We start from the raw sequence: 22,921 nt of genomic DNA, 5'->3' as shown, positions 1-22,921 counted from the left end.
AGCCCTGTTTGTAGTGGCTAGAAACTGGAAAATGAATGGATGCCCATCAATTGGAGAATGGCTGGGTAAATTGTGGTATATGAATGTTATGGAATATTATTGCTCTGTAAGGAATAACCAGCAGGATGAATACAGAGAGGCTTGGAGACCTACATGGACTGATGCTAAGTGAGATGAGCAGAACCAGGAGATCATGATACACTTCGACAACGATATTGTATGAGGATGTATTCTGATGGAAGTGGATTTCTATGACAAAGAGACCTAACTGAGTTTCAATGGATAAATGATGGACAGAGACAGCTACACCCAGAGAAGGAACACTGGGAAACAAATGTGAACTATTTGCATTTTTGATTTTCTTCCCGAGTTATTTTTACCTTCTAAATCCAATTCTCCCTGTGCAACAGGAGAACTGTTCGGTTCTGCAAATATGTATTGTATCTAGGATATACTGCAACATACTTAACATATATAGGACTGCTTGCCATCTTGGGGGGGGGTGGTGAAGGGAGGGAGGGGAAAAAACGAAACATAAGCGAGTGCAAGGGATAATGTTGTAAAAAATTACCCTGGCATGGATTCTGTCAATACAAAGTTATTATTAAATAAAATAAAATTTAAATTAAAAAAAAAGTCAATACATTAATTTGTTTTACTTGGCTAATCATACTTAAGTTTTCTTTTTATTTTTGGGTTGGGAGATAAAGTGGTTAAAAAAAGTTTTTAAAAAATTAATTGAAGAAAATCTTAAAAATCATTAGTTTTAAACTTTAATTGAAACAAAAATTTAAAATAGTTGACCTGCTAATTGAGAGTACTTAAGAATGCTTTTAAAATGAAATAAATTAAAATGTTTAATTTTTAAAATAAGTTTAAAATGCTTGTTAATTTAGAAAATAAGTGCCTGTTAATTTAAATAAAAGTTAAAATGCTAGTCAAATGAAAAAAATTAAAAACTTAATTGAAAAAAGTTTTTAAAAAACTAAAAAAAGATATAACTTAATTAAAAATAAATTTAAGCACTATTATAATTGAAATAAATAAAAGCTAAGAGTTCTTGATAACTGAAAAATAAAAGTTAAAAAAGTTTTTTAAAAACATGTTCATAGGTTGATTGGTCCGTGAGAATTCAACGGGACTTTTAAATTTTGCATCTCTAGCTAAGCACGCCTTTCCTTCTTTGCGCCTGCGCTCATGGTTTTACAAGTCCCGCCCCCTCCGACGCGCGCCCCTCCCCCTCCCTACGAACTTCCGCCAAGCAGAAACAACCGGTGCCGCAGGGTCTCCTGTGGGGCGGGGAAGCGACGAATCACGTGTTCGCCTGATAGGTCGGAGGGCAAAGGTTGAAGAGCTTTTCCGGAAAAGACTTTGCGCAGGCGCGCCGGTGTCGGTACCGCTTTCCTTCGTTCAACTGAGTCGAGACCATGGCGGAGGTCATCGAGCAGCACCTCGAGGACCGGCTTCCGGAGCTGCTGCAGCTGGAGCGGGTTGGACTCTTCACGCGCAAAGAGATTAAGTGAGCTCGCTGCGGGTCTGGGGGGAGGAGGTGTCCCGGAGAGAGGGCGGACGCTGGGGGCGGACCACGTGCGGCCGCCGACGTCACGTTTGCTCCTCGCGGCGGGAGATGGCAGGGGCGGAGTCCTTGCCTCGTGGAGAATCCGCGCGCGGGCACCACTTTACTCAGGGCCAGTGGGTGCCCCTGGCATCCTGTCCGTCTGCCCCAGGTGTTCCGCGCCACGCCTCCTGTTAGCGGAGGACCTGGCTTGTCTCTTCCCTGGTACAGAGGCGCCCCCTAATGGTGGGGAGGCTCGGGGTCTGAATGGATGCTTCGGGAGCCTTCTGGCTCCACCTCCGGGTCCTAAGGGATGCGAGCATAGCTTACCCCGCTGGGAGGCAGGGAGATGCTCATGGTACCTCGAGGATGCTGCCTAGCATCAGCACCATAATCAAAATCAAGCACTTATTGAGCTCCAACTGTATGCCTGGTATTGCGCTAAGCGTACAAAGAAAAACTTTAACGGGACATCTTGCAAACAGCCATGTACGACTGAGCTGTAGAAAACACTCATTAAGTTCCTGCCTGTGCTAGGCATGTGCTGAGCATTGGTATAGGTGCAAAGAAAGACAGAAACAGTTTCTGCCTTGGGACAGACAGAATGCAGACTACTATGTGGACGCTGCATATGGAAAGGATAGATAAGGCAGTTTATTATTTTTTTAATTAAAAAACTTTTTGATAAAGCATTTTTAAAAATGTCTCCTAGTCTCCTAATTTAAAATAAAAAAAAGCAAAATTTTAAAATAATAGCTTTTTACTTTCAAAATATACGAAAAGAGAGTTTTCAACTTTCAACACCCTTGTAAAACCTTGTTCCAAATTTTTCTCCCTCCTCCCCAGCTCCTCTCCTAGACAGCAAGTAATCCAGTATATGTTAAACACGTGCAATTCGAGTATATTTCCACATTTATCATATAAAGCATTTTAAAAAATGTCTTCTACGTTCCAAAAATTGTGCTAGGGATTGGGAATAGATTCAAAGAAGGGCATAACAAAGAAGCCCCTGCCTTCAAGGAGCTTACATCCTAGTATAGGAGACAACATGCAGACAGTTAATACAGTGTAAATGGGAGGCAATCTTGAAAGGGAAGGTACTAGCCAAGTGGGAGGGAAGGCCAGAAAGTCTCCCAAAAAGGGTGGAAGTGAGTTTTCACAGGGTGGCTTAGATGGAGGTCAATCAGTAAACAAGCATTTGTTGCAAACTTGGCACTTAGTAAGTTAGTTTCTGAGTGAAACATTTTAGGCATGGAGGTGGGCCGTGGGAGTGTTGTGTGAGGACCACCAGCAGGCCAGAGTTGCTGTAAGTGGAGGAGAGAGTAGAAGTCTAGACAAGTTGGAACTTGTGGGACTTTAAAAACTTAATGGGACTTTTTACTTAATCCTGGAGGTAATGGCCTGGAGGTAACGGGGAGCTGGTGCAGTTTATTGAGTAAGGTAATAAGTGTGGTCAGGTCTGAGATTTAGGAAGATGGTATGGAGGGAAGAGACCTCCAGATGTGCAAAATCCATATTCATTTTGTGCCTTGTATTGCCTGAGAAGCCTCTGAGAGTAAAAGATGATTTAACTATTGCTGTATTAAAACATTTTAAAATGTGGGGTTGGGTTTTTCAAAACCCATAGCTGCTTATGCACTCTGCCTTTTTAAAGGATTTATTTAAAACTACTTTATTTCCCCAGGGCTATCATTAAGAAGGCCTCAGCACTAGAATACAAAGTACAAAGAAGAGCTCTTTTTAAGGAAGACTTTATCAATTATATCCAAGTGAGTGGATTGTTTGATAATTACATCTTTCCTGAAATTTTATTCCTTTTTCTTTTAACTAATTAACGGGTGAACTTGACATTGCTGCCTACTTTTGTAGAATGGATTTTTAAAAGGAAACATTGATAGCAGATAGCCAGCATAGATGCCTTCATTGAGAGTAAGTCATGTCCACTTAAAATTATTTTCTTTTGTGATGGAACTTAAAGAACGGTCAATAAGAAAAATAAAACATTTAATAAAATTTAATTCTGACTTCACATTTTAAAAGGGACACCAGCCATGTGGAACAAATCCAGAGGAATGAAAGGATGAAAGATCTAGAAACTGTCATATGAGAACTCCTTTAGGGATCAGGAGGTGTTGGGCCTAGGAAAGAAAAACAACTTGGAGGGACATACCTTGGGTGGCTGGAATGAATGAGTGTTGGCTGGGCTATCAGAACATATGGATTCAAATCCTGCCTCAGATGCTTCCTGCTCTGTGTGGCCTTACAAAACACTTCATATTCCCAGGGCCTCAGTTTCTTTTCTGTGGCAGGCCTAGGGCCTTCAAGTGGAGGTGACCTAAAGGCAGGTTCTAGATCTTCTGATCTTTCTCCCCCTATGAGCTTTGTTTGATAAAACAGGCCCTTTGGGGAGGGAGTTCAGGCCTCTAGGCACAGTCAGAAGCTGGGGGTAAGTGTTAGAATGTGTTGGGAAGGCTGAATCCCTCTGAGGGATGTTTTGATTCTTAGTCATAGCTTTAGTTAGAAGAGCTTCCTTGATTTTTGAAGTACTGACTGAAAGGGTTAGTTATAGAGAGCCCAATGATTCTGTTTGATTCAGTTCTGTAGACATAGCTTCAATACCAGGCGTAATCTGCTGAATTCCTGGTCTTTCTGAGAATTATCATCACTGTAAATTATGTATTGTGACAGTAATTCTTGATTACCATATGCCTTCATTTTTATAGCTGCTAGAACTTGTCCACAACTTTTAGCTCTCCAGCTAGCTTCATTTCTTTAAATTCTTCTCTTGTTCCTCTTCTATGTATATTCTGACATACCATGCTGTTTGTTCCCTGTAGTATGAAATCAATCTTCTGGAACTGATCAAGAAAAGAAGGGCAGTAAGTAATGAATTTTCAGGATTGGGAGTGGGTGGGGACAGCAAAGGTAAAAGATGCAATTACAAAATCTAATCTGCTTTTAAGCTCCTCCCCTCCCCCCCAACCTTTCAGAACATGAAAGGGGCAGGCTCCTGGCTATGCTCTGCTCCTTACCCCAGAGTTTGATTCTGATGCCTTTAGATTATGAATACTGTGGGAGTAATGCTGATGACTTTAGTCCTCCCCTACGGCTGCATTAAAATATTCCTCTTGACTTTTAAGTGTTTGGGGGGTTGAATTAAGGCAGCTGTGAGAGAGATGGAGTCTCCTTGGCCTCTGGATAGCTAAGGCAGAGCCACTGGGAGGTCTTGTGCAAGCTGCAGACAGAGTGGACCATGGAGAAAGGGAATCTAGCTCATTTGATTCAATTTGCTTGATATTTGTTGAGCTGCAAACATGATCTGTTGCTCCTCTCTGGGGCAGGGCTGCGCTGCCACTTGGACTGAATTGTTTCTGGTTTGAGCAAATGGGACCAGATGATGGGGAGCCTTTTAAAGCTACAGATGTCCTTTCACATCAACAACTCTTTGCCCACGACTCCATGGTACTAAAGGATTAAGAACTGCAGACCTAGAGGCAATAGGAGTGGAGATTTTGTTTAGAGGAGTGCCATGGTTGGACCTGTGCCTAATTAGGGGAGGCTGATAATCACAGTAGTCGAATAAAGTCGGGGAGGGCTTAGGGTGGAGAGGAAGGGTGGTGTGAGCTCTGCAAGGGGATGAGTTGGAGAGACAAGGGAGCAGCAGAATCCCCTTCCAGCTTGGTGTTTGGGTGGGCCAGGGCCAGTGGACTTCTGCTGGAGACTGAATCTTGCCTTTTGGTTCTTAGCGCACCAGATATATGTTTAAGAAGGAGGAGATCGAGTTTTCCATCATACACAGAATACAGAACCTCTTCCGCCGAGCCACGTCCAAATGGAAGGTCAGCAGGTTTGTGGCTTTGTGGATGGTGGGAGGTATCGCTGCTTCTCAAGTGATAAACTGATTTCTAAAAACCCACCAAGACTGTCAGGCCCTTGCGGTGATTCCTACTCATAATCAGGCATATTTTGGTATTTTCGAACAGCTACATTTTGTTCTTTTTTTATGTTTCTGAGTTGGGAATGGGGAGGGAGGAAGGTGGGAGGTAAAGGGAGAAGGCAATGACACATCCTGACATCTCCTGTGCATTTTTTAAACATCAGCCAGGGAATAGCTTTTGTGTATCAGATGTTAAGTGAGAAACCCATGTAGTCAGTGGGGGAAGGCTGGTGAGTGGGGTCAGGGGTCTTTCTGGCAGCCAGGAGAGCAAAATTTGAGTTTTCTTTGCCATGACCTCTGTGTGACTTTGGCAAATTGCTTCCTTGTCCTAGCCTCCTTTCTCTGTGAAATGAAGGGTTGGATGACTAATCTCTGAGCCTTTCTCAGCTTTGAAAGTTGGTGAAAAACCACTCTGAGGCCTTTCAGTAGAATTGCTTGTACCCCATGTGTGATTTTCCTGGGCCTCGGCTGCTTCCTCTGTGATTGAGGAGGGTTGGGTGATAGCCTCTGAGGACTTTTCTAGCCTAAGTCTTTGTATACTCTGTCCAGAATAAATTCCAGTGTATTTGGTTGGAGTCCCCCCTCAGAGGGGAAGGGATTTTCCTGGGGATTTGCCCCAGCTAGTTAGAGGCAGGGGCAAGATTGGAATGCATGTCCTCTGACCTGAGATTTAGAGCTTTTTCTTTTGTTATTATGTGACCTTCTGTTCAGGTGAGTGGCTATCATGTTTGATATAAGAAAGTGAGCCTCATGGTCATGTCTCAAGGATTTGTGGGTACATGTCTTTTTTTTTTTTTTTTTTTTTTGGTCTTTGGTTAGGGCAATGGGAGGGATATATTTGGAAATGAAGAGAGTGCAAAAACAAAAGATTAAAATTTTAAAAATTTACTCCACTGTGACTATGAAATACAGATAAAGACTGGTTTTTATTTGCTCAAAATTCTTTTTTTTTTTTTTTTGACTGGTTTTTATTATGTATTTCCTATAGGAAGATATTCAGCTCTGGCTTTCTCACATAGCCTTTTGTAAGAAATGGGTAAGTATGAGGGGTTTTCTTTTCCCTCCCTCCCTTTCCTTCATTTCCTTACCTTTCATTCCTTTTAGACAGTGTCTCTCTACTCTGAGGGCATATATGTAATTGCAGAGTCCCATGATTTTCACTGAAGGTTGGGAAGAAACCATTGTTACATATTCAGGAAACATTGATAGTATGTCTTGTGAGCAGCGCTCACTGTGCTGGGAAAGATACACAGTCAGGATCCAACACAGGCCTTGTTCCTACAGCATGGGTAAGGGTGGGCCAAATAGCTCTCTGTGGGATACCATATTTATGATGTTTCATGATCTATCTTGACATGGTACCCTGGAGCTGAATGCTTTTCCTCCCTATGGCCTTGTGAGATGAGTACAAAGAAGTATAAGTGCTCCCATTTTGTAGATAAAAAAGCTTCTATGAGGAGAGACAGTAAGTAACGTCCATCCTTCTATGGCTGGTTAGTAACAAAGCAGAGACTCAAACCCCCAAGTCTTCTGACCACTTAGCCTGTTATCCTTTTTGCTCCCCCTAAAGGTGGACACAGAATTTGGGAATAGACTTAAAAAGGGAAAAGCTCATCTCCTGCAATCTTAAATTTAAACCTTAATTCTTTATAGTGAATAGATTTCCAAATGAGTCATAAAAATATCTTTTTTTTTGGGGGGGGGTATAACTTGGGGTTTTTACCTTGGAGTTTGTGAGATCAGATTTTAAAAAAGTTTTGATTTATATTTCTTTAAAAAAAATTCTTTCTTATATGTAACTTGCTATTCTTTTTTAAATGAGTATTTTATTTTTCCAAATACATGCAAAGATAGTTTTCAACATTCACCTTTGCAAAACTTTATGTTTCAAATTTTTCTCCTTCCCTTTTCCACTTTGCTCTTCCCTAAGACACTGAACAATCTGATATAGGTTAAACATGTGTTGTTCTTCTAAATATATTTTAATATGCCTCATGCTATGCAAGAAAAACCATTGATCTCTGTAGTTCAGTATCATTGGCTCCCTGTATAATTCTTTGCATTTTATTTTATGCATTTTATTCATATTTTGACTCTGAGAAGAGATACAGGCTTCTCCAGACTTGTTAAAGGCATCTATGTTCAAAAAAGGTTAAGAGCTTGGTATAAACTAAGATCAGGAAATTTGAATGTAGCTTTGATTTGCTCTAGGATGATTGGAACATAAGGGACAATCTAATCTCATCTCAGACACCTCCTTTCTTTGTGACTTTGGGCATGTCATTTAACCTCTCAGCTTCTGTTTCCCCCATCTGTAAAATGGAGATAATAAGAGCACTTATCTCTTAGAGTTGTTTGGAGGAGGACATGAAATAATATAGGTTGTCCCAAAAATCTTAGTGCAGTTTTAAAATTTTGATAGTTTAGAATGGCGGGAAGATTATGGGGAGCCTCTATGTATAAAGTGCTTCACACGCTTTTGCTATATAAACATTGGTTGTTATTTATGGCCTTGTTTTGTCACTGGAATTGTTGGGTTTAGATAATCCTTCGTTATGTTTCAATGTGATTGCTCTGGGATCCTGACTTCCAGGAGTCCAACAGAACATATTTTGGTCTGAGGCCTGATTGTGAGCATCTCTTGTGTCCTGGGGCCTCAATAAACAATGAGGTTGATCAGGACAAGTCAGGGGAGAACTGATAATTCTTTGCACTGAAAGCAGAATTATTTATCTTTTCTCTTACAGAATAACAAAACCCAAATTAGTAAAATATTTTCTAACTTGTTGGCTATTCATCCAAACAAACCAGGTATGACAAATTCGAACTCTTTTTACTTGATGGTTTCTAAAGGCTTAGCTACTTCAAGAATGCATTTATAAGTAATGGGGGGGCTGGGGAACCTGATGAATCTCTGTGGCTCAACTAAGATAGGATAACAAGAGGGCCTGGCCAGCTTTGTCTACCTTCAAGGGCCTTACTGTAGCAATTGTAAGCAAATGTAATTTGGCTGGATTTTGGAGGGATCCCTATTGGACTCAGCTTCTTTGAAACAGGCCAGTAGGATTTAAGAAGCAGAGAAAATGACTGACCTGGATTTTAAAGAACATCATTTTGTTTTAGGCAAAAAATTTGTTTTTCAACTTGATGGCTGGCTTAATTAGTATTGAACTTTGCTAAGATGATCAGTATAAGCAATGAAAGAATTTAAATAGATTTTTTGCTGGGTGTGGGAGATTAGCTAGATTGATTGGCAGCAATGGCATCAGGCTTGTTTTTTTCCTTTCTTGGACAGCACTGTGGATCATGGCAGCCAAGTGGGAAATGGAGGATTGCCTCTCTTCAGAGAGTGCCAGGTATATCTTTCTGCGGGCACTGCGTTTCCACCCAGAGTCTCCCAAACTTTATCAAGAAGTGAGTATGCTTCAGCTGGGGAGACAAAAACTTTTTTTTTTTAATTTATTTTATAATAACTTTTTATTGACAGAACCCATGCCAAGGTAATTTTTTACAACATTATTCCTTGCACTTCTGTTCCAATTTTTCCCCTCCTTCCCTCCACCCCCTCCCCTAGATGGCAAATATGTTGCAGTATATCCTAGATACAATATATGTGTGCAGAACCGAACAGTTCTCTTGTTGCACAGGGAGAATTGGATTCAGAAGGTATAAATAACCTGGGAAGAAAAACAAAAATGCAAACAGTTTACATTCATTTCCCAGTGTTCTTTCTTTGGGTGTAGCTGCTTCTGTCCATCATTGCTCAATTGAAACTGAGTTAGGTCTCTTTGTTAAAGAAATCCACTTCCATCAGAATATATCTTCATACAGTATCATTGTTGAAGTATATAATGATATCCTGATTTTGCTCATTTCACTCAGCATCAGTTCATGTAAGTCTCTCTAAGCCTCTCTGTATTCATCCTGCTGGTCATTTCTTACAGAACAATAATATTCCATAACATTTATATACCACAATTTACCCAACCCTTCTCCAATTGATGGGCATCCATTCATTTTCCAGCTTCTAGCCACCACAAACAGGGCTGCCACAAACATTCTTGCATGTATAGGTCCCTTTCCCTTCTTTAATATTTCTTTAGAATATAAGTCCAGAAGTAACACTGCTGGGTCAAAGGGTATGCACAATTTGATAACTTTTTGGGCATAATTCCAGATTGTGGGAGACAGAATCTTTGTGTTTTAATGGCTACTGTTAATTAGGTGGGTCATATTATTCTGGATATAGCCACATCCTTAAAATTTTCTTAAAAAAAAGTAATTCAAGCTATATCAGGACACTACATGGGATTATAAAGAAGGCCAATTGATCAAAATATTTAAAAAAACAAAATCCAAGTTCCTGAACTTTAGGTGAAGGACCTCTGCTTTATATTGGAGTTTAATGAGGAAGGGAAAGAAATCTCAGGAGAGCCCAGTGGTGCTGAGAGCCCAAATCTACCAGATTGGCAACTGAAGAGCTGTCCCTCAGGCCGGTGCTGATTTAGGACAGGCAGTAATGAGCGGGCCTGTGACCCAGTTCTGAAGGCCTGGGAACTTCATGTCCACTTGCCCCTCTTTGCTCTTTTCCTCCCTTTTTGAGCTGCTCTCTTTTCCTTCATTTTTGGGGCCACACTGCCTTTGCTTAAGATTTCCTCCATAGGATATGGATGGCTTACTTGATAAATGAATGTCAGGATATGTTGGGAATTTGCCCCTATGGCAAATGTCCCTATTAGGCTGACCAGGAAAGGAATTCAGATTCTCCTGGAGAGTCAGTTCATCAATGGCTTTTCCATCCACTCTGTCTTAAAGGGAAAGGGGTTTTTGGTCTCCAACTTAAAAGCCTCCTAGTGGTCATAGTTATGTTATTGTTGGTATGCCATGTAAATATGATGACAAAAGAACTACCTTTTCCTCAGGTCCTCAAACATAATTTGGTAATTCTTTATTGTTATTATTCATATTTTAATTTAAATATAAACTTAATTCTACATGAAACAGATAGTCAACTAGGATTATAAAATATGGAAGAACTGCAACACAAAACTTTTTGCATTAGCTGCAAAGCAACATCAAAAGCTGACAAGCAAGAGAAAAAATTTGAGCTTTTGTTCTTTGTTTCCTTCTAGGCCTGTCTGATGGTCCACCTTTGATTTTGCTTTTATTGTGCTTTTAAAAAGTATTTCTATAGGTAATTGATGCTCATCTTAAGCTATATTATTGTCTTTAAAAACCACACAAGAAAAATATTAACATTTTATTTTGTTTGAAATAAATTATAAATTTGACCATATGACTTATTACATAAAGCAGTGGTAATATAGTGGCTAAAGATTGCATTGTGCTCTATGTAATTTGCCTTATCTGATCCTTATAACCATCATGTGAGGGCGATCATGTACTTGTCACCTTCATTTTTTAGGTGACTCAGTCTAAGTAGGTGATAGAAAAATCAGATTTATACTATAGAAGGGCTTAGTTCAGTTTCAGCATGTAATCTGTGCGGGAGTTGCTTTGATTTTCTGTTTACTCATAGGCAACCTTAGCTATCATGTGGATGTCATGTGTGTATTTCTGTCCAATTTTCAGGGTGAAGGGGAAAAGGGGCTTTTTTCTCCCAACATATTTATTTCTTACCCCTATTAGTATTTTAGGATGGAGCTAATGAATGCTGAGAGGCAGAGGAAAGAGAAGCAGGAATTTGAACGAGCAAAAATGGATTTGGTAAGATCCTTAATTTGTGTTGCTGGTGAAGATTGGGGCCTTTTTCCTATTTGAGAATCAGAAATCTCTGGTAGAGATCTCATGGTAGAGGCAGGGCTCTTGTCCTCCTTGTTGTGCAGAGCTGAGATTGTAAATAGACTTAGGAGAGAGCCATCAGCACAATTGGTTTTAAGAACAACTGTAGTGGGAAACCACTTCAACAGCCTAATAGAAATCACTGAAGTTTTCTGAAAAGAGGACTAAGGTTTCAGTGTATGTGAGTGGTGGAGAGACTTTTGAGATGTGGTTGAAAAATATAATTAGAAGAGAAGGTAAAATTTATCAAGCACTTTAATTTTTAGAAAGGCCATACAAAAAATAAAATTACTTAGGAAAGACTGACTAAAGTATGATTCTCTAAAACCTATTTAAATTTCTTTTTATTTTAAAGAGTTAAAGGTATGAGATGATGTGAAATAAAACCGATTCTGTGTAGCCTTTTTTCCATCCTCATAATGAACAAATCAGAGACAGGAAGTGTTTTTAAAAAGTTTGGAGTCTCCTTATGTTACAGTGGAGGAAACTGAAGTCCAGGAAGTTTGGACCTCTCAGGGTTTCCCGGGCTTAATGGAAGCCAGGTCTCTGATCTGCTGTGCTTTGCTGCTCACACACTTTGGGTTTTTAACACTCTAGAATGAACTCGATTATCCAGAAGAGATCCTGAATGGTGCCTTGGCACAGATTATTTACAAAGAAGCTGTCAATAAAATCAAAGGTACGTCACCTCCTCGGGAGGGGGGGGAGGCGCAGCAGGGACCCTGTGGTGGTTATGTATAGGATGTAGAGACAAGGGGGAACAGTCCAGGAGCCAGTGGGGAGGCTTGTTCTCGAGCTCATTTCTTCTGAGACAAGAGAGAGCCCTGGCAGGCTCAGAAAATGCTTAATCCCGTGGGTTCCTCCTTAGTCATTCAGTGGTATGGAGCCAGTGCCAACAGCCTGGTGCTGTGCTGGGGCAGAAGACCTAGGCAAGTGGAAAGTGAACAGGAAGTCCAAAGCCCGACTAAGAAAGGATATGCTTTGCTTTGCCATTGATTCCTTTTCTTTTTTTTTAGGGGCTGAATTTCATCTTTCATTGCTCTCCATTGCAAAGTTATTCTCTTTTACACAAGATCTTCAGAAAGAGATTTATGACCAGTAAGTAGAGGGGGGGAGGGGATGTATGGAATTAGAAGCATCTCCACTGATCTTTGGGTAGAGCTTTAGGGTTCACAAAGCAGATTTCCTCACACTAATCTCAGGAGGGGGTACTTTTACCTGAAGACATTGAGGCACACAGAGGCTAAGTGGTTTGCACTGGGTCAGGAAACCAGAAAGTGTCTGAGACAGGATTTACACCCAGTTCTCCTGACACCAACTCCTGTCCTCTGGCTACTGGGCCAATAAAAGCAGTGACCACAGCCATGGACATAAAGCCACAGCACCAAAATGATTGGCCCTGAGGGCTGGGAAAGGGTAAGGACCAAGCGGGCTCTCGAGAGGAAATGGGGGAGAAAGCCTTCTCTGCCATCCCATCCAGCTCTGCTGCTCTGAGGCTAGGAGCGGGTCCCAGCCTGTCCTCAGTCAAAGCTGAGCTCTGGTCATCCTCATAGCTGTTCTAAGGAATGTCCCTGAGACATAGAGGGAGAAGGCGGTAAGGCGGTGAGGTGAAAACAGTAATTGTGAAGAGGAGGGAGTGAAGCTCTTCCTGGGGAGAGATCTGCCTGGTGAAGGTGCTGCCCCCATGGGTTGGTGGGATGGGGATGGGCCCAGCCTGCATAGGAGGAATAATTGGTGCTGTGCAATGCTGCCCAAAGCTTTCTGTTCCTCCTGCCACAAAGGCTCAGACCAATTGTAGACTGATTCTGGGATTCAAAGCTAGCAGCATCTCCTTTTTAAATAGGAGATGCTTAATAAATGAGTATCTATGACATCATAATATCCAAAGCCTGAAGGGAATTGAGATCTTACCCACTCATTTCCTCAGACAAGGAAACTGAGGCACAGAAGGTACGCTGCTTGCCTTTAGTTATACAGCTAGTAAGGGTCAGAGCTGGATTATACCCAAGTCTTCTAACTTCAGGACATAGCAGATTAAGCCTCGGGCCTAAAGTCAGAGACTACCTGTGAGACCAGAACAAGGTCCTTAACCTCTGTTTGCCTCAGTTTACTCAATAGCAAAATGGGATTCATACCAGTACCCACCTCGTGGGATTATTATGAGTATCCAAAGCACTCAGCACAGGGCCTGGTATATAGTAGGCATTACATAAATGCTTATTTCCTCCTCTCCCCTCCCTTCCTCTGCTCAGGTCCATTCATACAGTTCATTAGAGAAGTCTGCATTGGCTCTGGCTGGAATGCTCTCCAGGAGCCGTTGGGTTTCTCTCTGTGTTAAATCTGAGGAATCACTGGGCTGACGCAATGATGTGCCAGTCAACAGTCCTGGTTCAGTGAGAGCCGCTGCCACTGCCTCTCTCTTTAGCAGTTTGGCTCCTCTCCCCTGGGTTTCCTTAGGACGGGGCAGTGGGAGAAATCTCTTTGTTGCAGTCTGCAGGTTCTGCATGCTGGGGACCCCCTCACCTGGGACTTTGTGGCACGGAGAGAGCTTGAGCTGGAATCTCCACTTCCTGGAGAGCTCGCGTCCAAACAAGGGAAAGCTGCCGAGGTGGCCCGCAGAGAGGAACGCACCTGTGCCGTCTATGAGGAGGCCGTGAGCTCTCTGGCCACAGGTTGGTCTTTCTGGTTGCGCTCAAGAAATAGGTCCTGGAGTCTGTGCCTGGAGGTTCTGGTTTCCCACAGAAAGTACTGCCAATTGTTCCCTGTCAGTCTGTATCTGCCCAGTCATAGGCTTCTTGGTGGTGGTGGGCAGGGATGAAACGGTTGGGTTTGGCCATCTATAAAATGAGTGTGCTTTTCAGACTGGCTCCAAATCCTTCCTAAGGCTGTGAGGTTTTAAATATATTCCATAGCTACATCTCCTTCAGTGGTGAGCATGCTGCACAGCATATCCCACCTGCTTTTGTGTAGCTCCCACTCTAAGGACAGCTATTAGCTTTGGAGTCACCTTCTCCAGTTTAGATATCTGTGATAGTTCATTTTCACAGGAATTCTCAGCGCAGGATCTCCTATTTCCTTTCATTGCGGCAGCCCAGTGATTCCTCAGGAGCTGTCTGAGTCACTGAAATTGGATGGCTTAACTAGAATCCCTCTGCCAGTGGGCATCAAAGCAGGACTTGCCCCCAGCTGATCCTGGTCTCTACCCACCAAACCTTTTCTGGTGCATATTTTAGGAGAGACAAATAATCCAACAAAAATAATCAAGTGTATACGATACAATAAGCCATAAAGTCTCATATAAAACACAACACTTAACAAAGTGGAAAGGAGCACATGAATTAACAAGCTGCAAGCAAAGTTATTCTTGTTCTGTCCTTACTTCCTCTCCTCCCTTATATTCTTCTTTTCCCTTTCCTTTCCCTTTCTCTTTTACTATCTTCTGCTCACCTACCCTCTTCTCTCTTCTCCTCATTCAGACTAGTTGTGGAAAAATTTGCTTATAGAGTAATTTTGACAGTAGTAAATCATTGCTACTTGATGACCTTATTTGGGAAGGAATTGTGAGTAAAATGCTCCTTTTCATCACATAGCATTTTAATTTAGAATTGGAAAAGACCTTTTGTTTGTCCTTATTTTTTGATAATGCTCTGTGGTACGAAATGAATGGAGTTTCTTAACCTGTAGTATTGCCCCAGCCTGGCTCTGCAGCATTGCTGGGAAGTCTCATTTTCCAGCCCACAAACTTGGAGTGATGGGTTGCTGTGAGGTAGTGAGTTTAAGTTTTCCTTTGCCAAAAAGTAGTAGGTACTTGAGTGAAGGATCTGATCTTATTGATTACTGGTCTTTTTTTTTAAATTTAATTTAATTATTATAGTTTTTTATTTACAAGATATATGCATAGGTAATTTTTCAGCACTGACAGTTGCAAATCCTTTTGTTTCAACCTTTCCCCTCCTTTCCCCCACCCCTTCCCCTAGAGGGCAGATTGACCAATACATGTTAAATATGTTAAAGCATAAGTTAAATACAATATATTTATACATGCTCAAACAGTTATTTTGCTGTACAAAAAGAGTTGGACTTTGAAATAGTGTACAATTAGCCTGTGAAGGAAATCAAAAATGCAGGCGGACAAAAATAGAGGGATTGGGGATTCTATGTAATGGTTCATAGTCATCTCCCAGAATTCTTTGGCTGGGTGTAGCTGGTTCAGTTCATTATTGCTCTATTGGAACTGATTTGGTTCATCTCATTGTTGAAGAGGGCCACGTCCATCAGAATTGATCATCATATAGTATTGTTGTTGAAGTATATAATGATCTTCTGGTCCTGCTCATTTCACTCAGCATCAGTTCATGTAAGTCTCTCCAGGCCTTTCTGAAATCATCCTGCTGGTTATTTCTTACAGAACAATAATATTCCATAATAATCATATACCATAATTTATTCAACCATTCTCCATTTGATGGCATCCATTCAGTTTCCAGTTTCTGGCCACTACAAACAGGGCTGCCACAAACATTTTTGTACATACAGGTCCCTTTCCCTTCTTTAAAATCTCTTTGGGATATAAGCCCAGTTGGTCTTTTTTTTTTTTTTAAACAAATATATGAATAAACAAAAAAATCTTAATCCTAAAACCCTCAAGGATTCAACCAGACAAAACTCAATGATTTAACAAATCAGCACAGAAGCTGCTTCTGATGTGCAGCCTATTGTAGATCAGTTAGAAGTTCTGCCGCTTTTGACCTACTTTTTCTTTCTCTGTAGTCAATGTGTAATCTTTCTGATTTATAGAGGCCATGTGGAAGTGTTACGTCACCTTCTGCTTGGAGCGAATTAATAGGAAAACAAATAATAAGGAGCTGAGAGAGAAGGTAAGGCACAAATTATATCATTTGGTCAGGGGGCAGCCTGGGAACTCATGCATTCCTAGGGAAAACTACCCACATCTGTGAATTGGTCATCCATATCATAACCCTTTTCTCAGAGCCAAGTTGCCTTAAATAAGGTGTGATTTTTCTGCTTATCAGCATCATTTAAAAATCCTTGTTGTTTGGGTCAGATCTTTCACACTTAATCCCACCCCCCCCTTCCCTTTTTTTTTTTTTTTTTTTTAGGATTCAGTTAGCCTTTATTAAAAAGTTTTTTCAATTAAAAATCAACTTTTTCTTTTTACCTCCCTTTAAAAAAAAAAAGGAAAATAAAACTCTGAACCAGTATGCATAGTCAGAAAACATTACTGTGTTAGCCACAGTGTATATCTCAATCTGCACCTTGAGCCCCTCACTTTCATCTGAAGCTGGATAGGATGCTTTGCCATGGTGGCTGGTCCTTGTGTAGGTCAGACTTGTTAAGACTTTACAGTGTTGTTCTGTTGGTGGTTCTCTTGGTTCTGCTCACTTCCCTTTGCATCAGTTCATATGACTCTTCCCAGATTTTCCCATTCTCTCCATTTCTTACAAGATAAGGATAATTCCATTACATTCATTTATTTAAACATTATATTCATTTATTTAACCATCTGTCAGTTGATAGGCAGCCTCTTATTTTTGGATTTTTTGTTTCAAATACATAGCTGCTTTAATTGTGTGTGTGTGTGTGTGTGTGTGTGTGTGTGTGTGTGTGTGTATACTTTCCCTCTTTGTCGTTTTTGGAGTAAAGGCCTAGTATAGTGATATTTTTGGGTCAGCATGTGCATGCAAATTAAGAATATTAGTATTTGGAGCTTAGTTTCAAATTGTTTTCCAAAATGCCTTTGATTTAACCTCCTAGGACAAATCATGTAGCTTATCTGGGCCTTGTTTTCTCCTCTAAAACAAGGGGGCTTGAAGGTTTCTGAAGGCTATGAGGCTCTAGGCACTGCTTGTTCCCCTTCCACAATCTTGGATCCTAGGACACTGACATTATCTCTACATCCTCCATCATGAATCCTGAGCCTGTCCCCCTGTAATCACCTTAGCCCTTATGGCCGACTTTGGCTTTGTTATCTTGGGTTCCAGGAGCCTGCCACTTTTATAGGCCTTTTTCTTGCCTTGCCAACTCAAGTTCATCTCCTTGCTTTCCAATTCCCTTTGATGTTGCCTCTTCCCATTAGAATGTAAATGCCTTAAGACCTGGAGGAATTGTATTCCTTTTTTAAATTTTCATTCCCAGTGCTTAGTAAAGTACACAATGAGGACTTAATAAATGTCTGTATGTCCAGCTATCTATGGATAATATAACATCTATATTATATTCCCCTTCTTTTTGCTGTAGTTTCATCACTGGGGCGTAGTAGATTCCCTTCCTAATTATCAAGAATATTGTAAAATAACTTCTGTTCAAGATCCTAGACCCTTTCCCCAGGATTGCATGATGGACTGTGGCCCTTTGTGATTTCAGAGGCAGCAGCGGGCCATGGATGTATTCAAGAGGGCCCATGAAGCCAGACTGCTCCCTGAGGACTTGTACCAGCAGTGGGTAAGGAAGTGGGGAGTTGTGTTCTACCAGAGCCCCAAGCCGCCACTTGCTTGTGCTGTGCAGATGATGCTGGGCTCTCAGCCATAATCTGTTGCAGCTCCTGTGCATTGGCAAGGCCTGAGGATGGACCTGGGGAAGGCCGGCAGCCTTCACTTGGGGATTTGTATTTATAAGAGCCTCCTTGCCAGCAGCATCACTAGAGTACTTGCTCAACAAAACGAGCTGCCAGTGGCCAAAGCCAGGAGTGATTTCTCTGAGTTTCAGCTCTGTTGGGAGGTGGGCAGCAAGGTTTCCTCCACATCAGTCCTCCAGGGTCTTGGTTAGATCCAGCATCTGGCAGGGCTCCTAAGGCTTCAGCTGTTTGTCTTCCTGCTGTTAGCGTTTTGGTATTGTGCCCTTTGTTCTGCCTCCGTTCATACAAGTCTTGGGCTTTTCTGAACCTGGCCCTGCTGTCATTTCTTATAGCGCAGTCCTGTTCTTGTGCAGTCATGATTTATTCATTCACTCCCCAGAAGATGGATCTCCCATAGTTGCTATTTCTCTGCCTCTTCTGCAAAAGAGAGATGCTGTAAACACTTGGGTCCTTCACCTCACACTGATCTCTCTGAGAATATCAAGGCCTCAAGGGGACCACTGATCTCTCAAGATCAGCTCCTGAGGTCCTGTCATGCAGGGGTCTGCTTCCTTAGCTTTTTGGGCAGCCCTGATTCACTGATGTGTTGATTTATATTTATTTAGAAGCAATAGTATGAATGAGACACTGGTAAGATTTTCGTTGGATGGACTAGGGATGTGTAAGCATTAAAATCGTAAGTAGCCAGGCTTGGGGCACAGATATTTGATTGCAGACCCAGCCCTTTGTTCTTTGCCCAGCCCTGCCAGGCTGGCTCTCCCACATTGGCAACGTGCTTCATATCTGTCCTGCCGCAGGAGGGCTGATTTAGGGATCCACCTGTGGCTGGGTTTCCTGGGCAGCCCTGGGATTGCTCTGCTAGGCTGCAGAGGAGGGCTTCTCTGGAGTTTTAGGAGGAGGGGAAGGGTCTGTGGTTTTAGTCCAGCTTATTCCTCAGCAAACCATCTTTCCAGTCTGAGGTAGTATGATTTTCTGGAGTCTCCTGTTCCTCATTCTTTGATTATGTTTACCTCCCACAAAGAACAGACGAGAGTTGAGAGAGAGGAGACCCTCCCATCTGATTTCTGTCCCTTGGGGTGGCTGCCCCACTTGGGGTTTTGTTCAGCTTCTTGTTTAAATGGAGGTTTTGTACCTCTTGTGTCTATCCATGAGTGTCATGGCACTGGTCAGGGTCACAGTTCTGGTGTCTCTCTTTTTTGTGCATGTAGCTTGACATGCTACTGGACCTGGGCCTGGACGAGGTGGCCCTGGGAGTGGCCCTCACCATGACAGACTGCTGCCCGGACTCGGCTGCCAGATGGCAGCTGCAGCTGCAGCTGCTGATCAGGTTGAACAACAGCAAGGTCGAAGAGCGCTTTGAGGAAGCTGTCCGGCACCTGAGAGCCAAGGTCTGAGCTGGCGCCTGGAGGGTCGTAGGGCTATGTCCATGTGTGGCTGGTGAATGCTGCTTTCAGGTCACCAGCGATGGCTGGGGCGGGGCGAGTTCCCTAAATTTGCCTCTTCCCTAGAAAACTGGCCTGGGCTGGTGGGCTCTGACTGTTTTCTGTTGGTGTTTGCTAGCTAGTCCCAAAGTGCCTGGGGTGTGCAGCTCACAGCCAGCAACTCAGCTCATATCTCCATTTGCTTTTCTGTTTGCAGGATTGTTTGCCATTGTGGAGTTTGTGGGTGGAGTGGAGTGAAGGGGCCCACAGCCAAGAAGACACAGAAGCCCTCTTCCAGGTGCAGCCTGAGGGGAAGCTCTTTTCTCCCTCCCACTTCTACACTTGTTATAAGCTTAGTGATCATCAGCAGAGACGAAGGGCAAGGGGTTCAGCCTTCTCCCCTTTCCCTCCTAGCCTTGACCTGCCTTTGCATCAGGTTGTAGAAGCAGCCTCTGCATTCCTGTCTTGGCCATATTCGATTTTTGAGGAGCCACAATAGGCCACAATAGGATGTATCCATTAATACACATTAGTAAGAAGTGAACTACTCATAGAGGGATGAGTTGCTTTCCCCTTTGGCTATCATGGGGGAGCAGGACTGCCCAGATAGGCAGTTCTCCAGCTTTTCCTGATGTTTTAGGGCTCTGGTTATAGTTGGGGTCTCTGAAGCCCCTGGGCCAGCATGTTTTACCCTGTCCTTGCTCTTAGGGCTCCTGGGCCTTCCCATGACGCTGTAGCTGAACTGTCCCATGTGTCTTCCCCAATTAAAGGATGAAGACCATTTGACTTTTTCTCCATCTCCCCAGTGCTAAGCACAGTGCCTGGCACATCATAAGTGTTTGACAGACTACTTTTCATTCTTTCATTCACGAGCAAACGAGCTCTTTTAGTGGCTGTCCGTACAGTCCCTTGGTGGTCTGAAGCCTCCAGCTCTCCAGTGGTGAGGCTTTGGGGTGATAGTTCTGAATTTTCCTCATGTAGATTGTTTCTGGCTTCTTCTATATGACAGAAATCTCTCCTTGCTACTGTTCCTGCTGACTCTGTGACCATGAAAGAGAAATACCTCGATTGGGCTTATCGGACCGGTGGCCACAAGAAGGCAAAAAAAGTCTTTACCAGGTTAGACTGACCATCCCTACAGGTGCTCTGTGTTGTGTATGAATGAATGTCCTAGCTTGTCACTTGCTTGGCTCTTTTCTTGGCTGAACTTTGCAGTCCTCTATCTCATCTGCTCTTGAAAAAAGGTGACTTGTGCCTTTTTGGGCCCCATGTAAGTACGTAGAGAAGACATATGGGGATCTTGGGGTCTGTAGGCTGATGGTACAGGTTTATACCTGGCAGTTGTGAGACAAAGATTAGGTTATCTGTAAAGTTCTGCTAAAAAAAACCCAAACAACTTTAGGATCAAAATGAAGAATTTTTAAATTGGCTCTTGAAATGTAGAAATGAGGGATATAGTGAAGAGTGGGGCTGGGTTGGAGAAGTAGAGTGAAGGTCAGAGAGGAGGAAGTTGCTGCCCATTGAAAACACTGGTAGTCTGTGCTATTGGTAGTTGATCCCCAGCCTTGAGCTCGTCTATTGAGCCTGATGAGCCAGATTCACTGTTGGGTTCTTTTGGCATGATGGACATGTGAGAGAAATAAATAAACATTTTTATTCTCTTAGTTTACGTGAAAACCGTCCATTTTCAGTTCAGTTCTTCAGGAGGATGATCCAGATTGAAAAAGAGCAGGTATGTGAGAGAGGATATTGGTCACTGCTTCCTAATGATTCTGAGAGTCCTTCAGCTGGGAGGGTGTTTGAGGATGGGGGGAGAATAAGAAAGAAACTTAGCAAATGCTGGAACCTGGAGTCCCCTGGCTTTTCTCCTCTCTAGTGCCAGCCAATTAGTAGGCATAACCAACAAAAAAGAAGACTAAAACAACAAAAGCTAAACCACATGGGCGAAAGTTGTGGGAATCAGGATCTGTCTTTAAGGAAGCTCTTCTGTGAAAATCCAGACTTCACTTGCCATTAATTAAATGGCCTCTGTTTACATTGCAGAAGTATCCCTGGTGAATCTAAAATGTAATTGGATTTGCATGCAAAAGCACTAAGGTGTTATTAGGGTCACTGGGCTAGGAAAGCAGGCTCTCCCTACCTGTACACAGAAAACAGCCACAGAGCAGAGAGGGATGAGGGTAAAACAGGGTTCTGTCATATGAAGGTATAGATAATGATGTGTTAGCTTCTCTTAAGATTGTAATGGAAACACGCATAAGATGAAGTAATTGGGATTTAAGGTAGTCTAAACGGGAGGCAGCTTTTCTAGGAAAGTGATGTGATGGCAAATCAAGGCTGAAGGATTGGCCTGTTTCCTGACCCTTTCTATTTTTGTTAGGAAACCTGCAAGATGTTGAACTTAGAGAGTACTATGAGAGAGCCTTGAGAGAGTTTGGCTCTGTGAATTCTGGTAAGAAACCTTTTCTTGGAAGTATGTGTGTGGCAGTGTAAGTGGGGTGATTGATTCTTGTTAAAATGTTTTTGGCTTCTGGGTCTCTGGGCCTTCTCTGTGGAAAGCAATGGATTTGTCCCTAACTTTTCTGTCCCGAGTCCCTTGGACCATCATGCTGGTGAGGCCTATGAGTCCTTTCTCAGTTACATTTTTAAAAAAATAGCTAAAATACATAGGACTTTTTAAAGGAAACCAATTATAACAGTATGTGGTTATCAAAATATACATATATAAAAAGCAAGACTCTTGGCCTAAGAGCATCATTTTGTATGAGTGACCTGAACTCTTCTAGCTTTCAGAACTCCAGGGTCTTGGTCATTCCTGGGCAGCATGCCGGGGGGTGGGGTGCGTGCACTGGTGTGAGTGATTTTTCTTTTTTTAAGACTTATGGCTGGATTACATCAAGGAAGAATTGAACCATCCTTGTGGCAAACCAGAGAACTGTGGGCAGATCCATTGGAGAGCCATGAAGATGCTGGAAGGCGAGCTGGTGGAGGAGTTTGTGACCAAATACAGTTTACTCCAGATGGGCCAGTTATAGGAAGAGCCAACAACTGGACTTATGGACTTTTTAAAATAACCTGTGGTAGATTTACATTCTAGGTAGATCTATCCTTTGTACAGAGATGTTTGTTTTTGATTTATAGTAAACATTGGACTTTGCTGTTTGACTCCTAACTAATAAGGGCCTTGCTCCTTCTGGGATCCCCATTTGGCATCTTTAAACTGTGGGAGAGATATAGTAAAAAGTTGTTGTCCATCTAGAACAAAAACAAACTTTTACTCATCGACCTTTCCAGAGATGACAGAGTTGACAAAACCGGAACATCGTTTTTTTCTTTCCAGATTTATATTGGAGGTCATTGGGAGATGAATGACGAATGAATGTCTCCTCAGTTCTGTCCCTTTCTGGATTTTGTTTAATTTTTGAAAGGCAATAAGAACATTTCTCTTCTGAAAAGCACCCAAATTGTATTTGAGCTCATGAAGTTTAGTGAGGAAGGAGAGAGAGGAGAGGCACACTCTTGGGTTTTCTATCTTTTGAAAATATTTGAGAAAGCATAAAATATTAACAGATTTAGAAGAATAGGGCAAGGGGTCCTTTTATTTTAGCAAA

The 22,921-nt window shown here is 42.2% G+C and overlaps 1 protein-coding gene across 1 annotated transcript; it reads left to right on the top strand.

Moving 5' to 3' along the window:
• The first annotated feature begins 1,319 nt into the window (after positions 1 to 1,319).
• Positions 1,320 to 22,489, top strand: UTP6 (UTP6 small subunit processome component). The gene is given in 20 exon segments (XM_051992374.1): positions 1,320 to 1,519; positions 3,240 to 3,324; positions 4,393 to 4,434; positions 5,302 to 5,394; positions 6,481 to 6,528; positions 8,240 to 8,303; positions 8,788 to 8,906; positions 11,142 to 11,219; positions 11,892 to 11,973; positions 12,311 to 12,392; positions 13,785 to 13,966; positions 16,092 to 16,171; positions 17,679 to 17,756; positions 19,098 to 19,277; positions 19,528 to 19,608; positions 20,320 to 20,429; positions 20,976 to 21,042; positions 21,691 to 21,709; positions 21,712 to 21,762; positions 22,188 to 22,489. Coding segments are annotated over 20 exon segments (1,791 nt in total). The 5' UTR covers positions 1,320 to 1,427; the 3' UTR covers positions 22,346 to 22,489.
• The last annotated feature ends 432 nt before the right edge of the window (positions 22,490 to 22,921 follow it).

This window comes from Antechinus flavipes, chromosome 4, assembly GCF_016432865.1.
Source record: "Antechinus flavipes isolate AdamAnt ecotype Samford, QLD, Australia chromosome 4, AdamAnt_v2, whole genome shotgun sequence".
NCBI lineage: Eukaryota > Metazoa > Chordata > Mammalia > Dasyuromorphia > Dasyuridae > Antechinus > Antechinus flavipes.
This window is presented reverse-complemented; position numbering and strand designations above follow the sequence as displayed.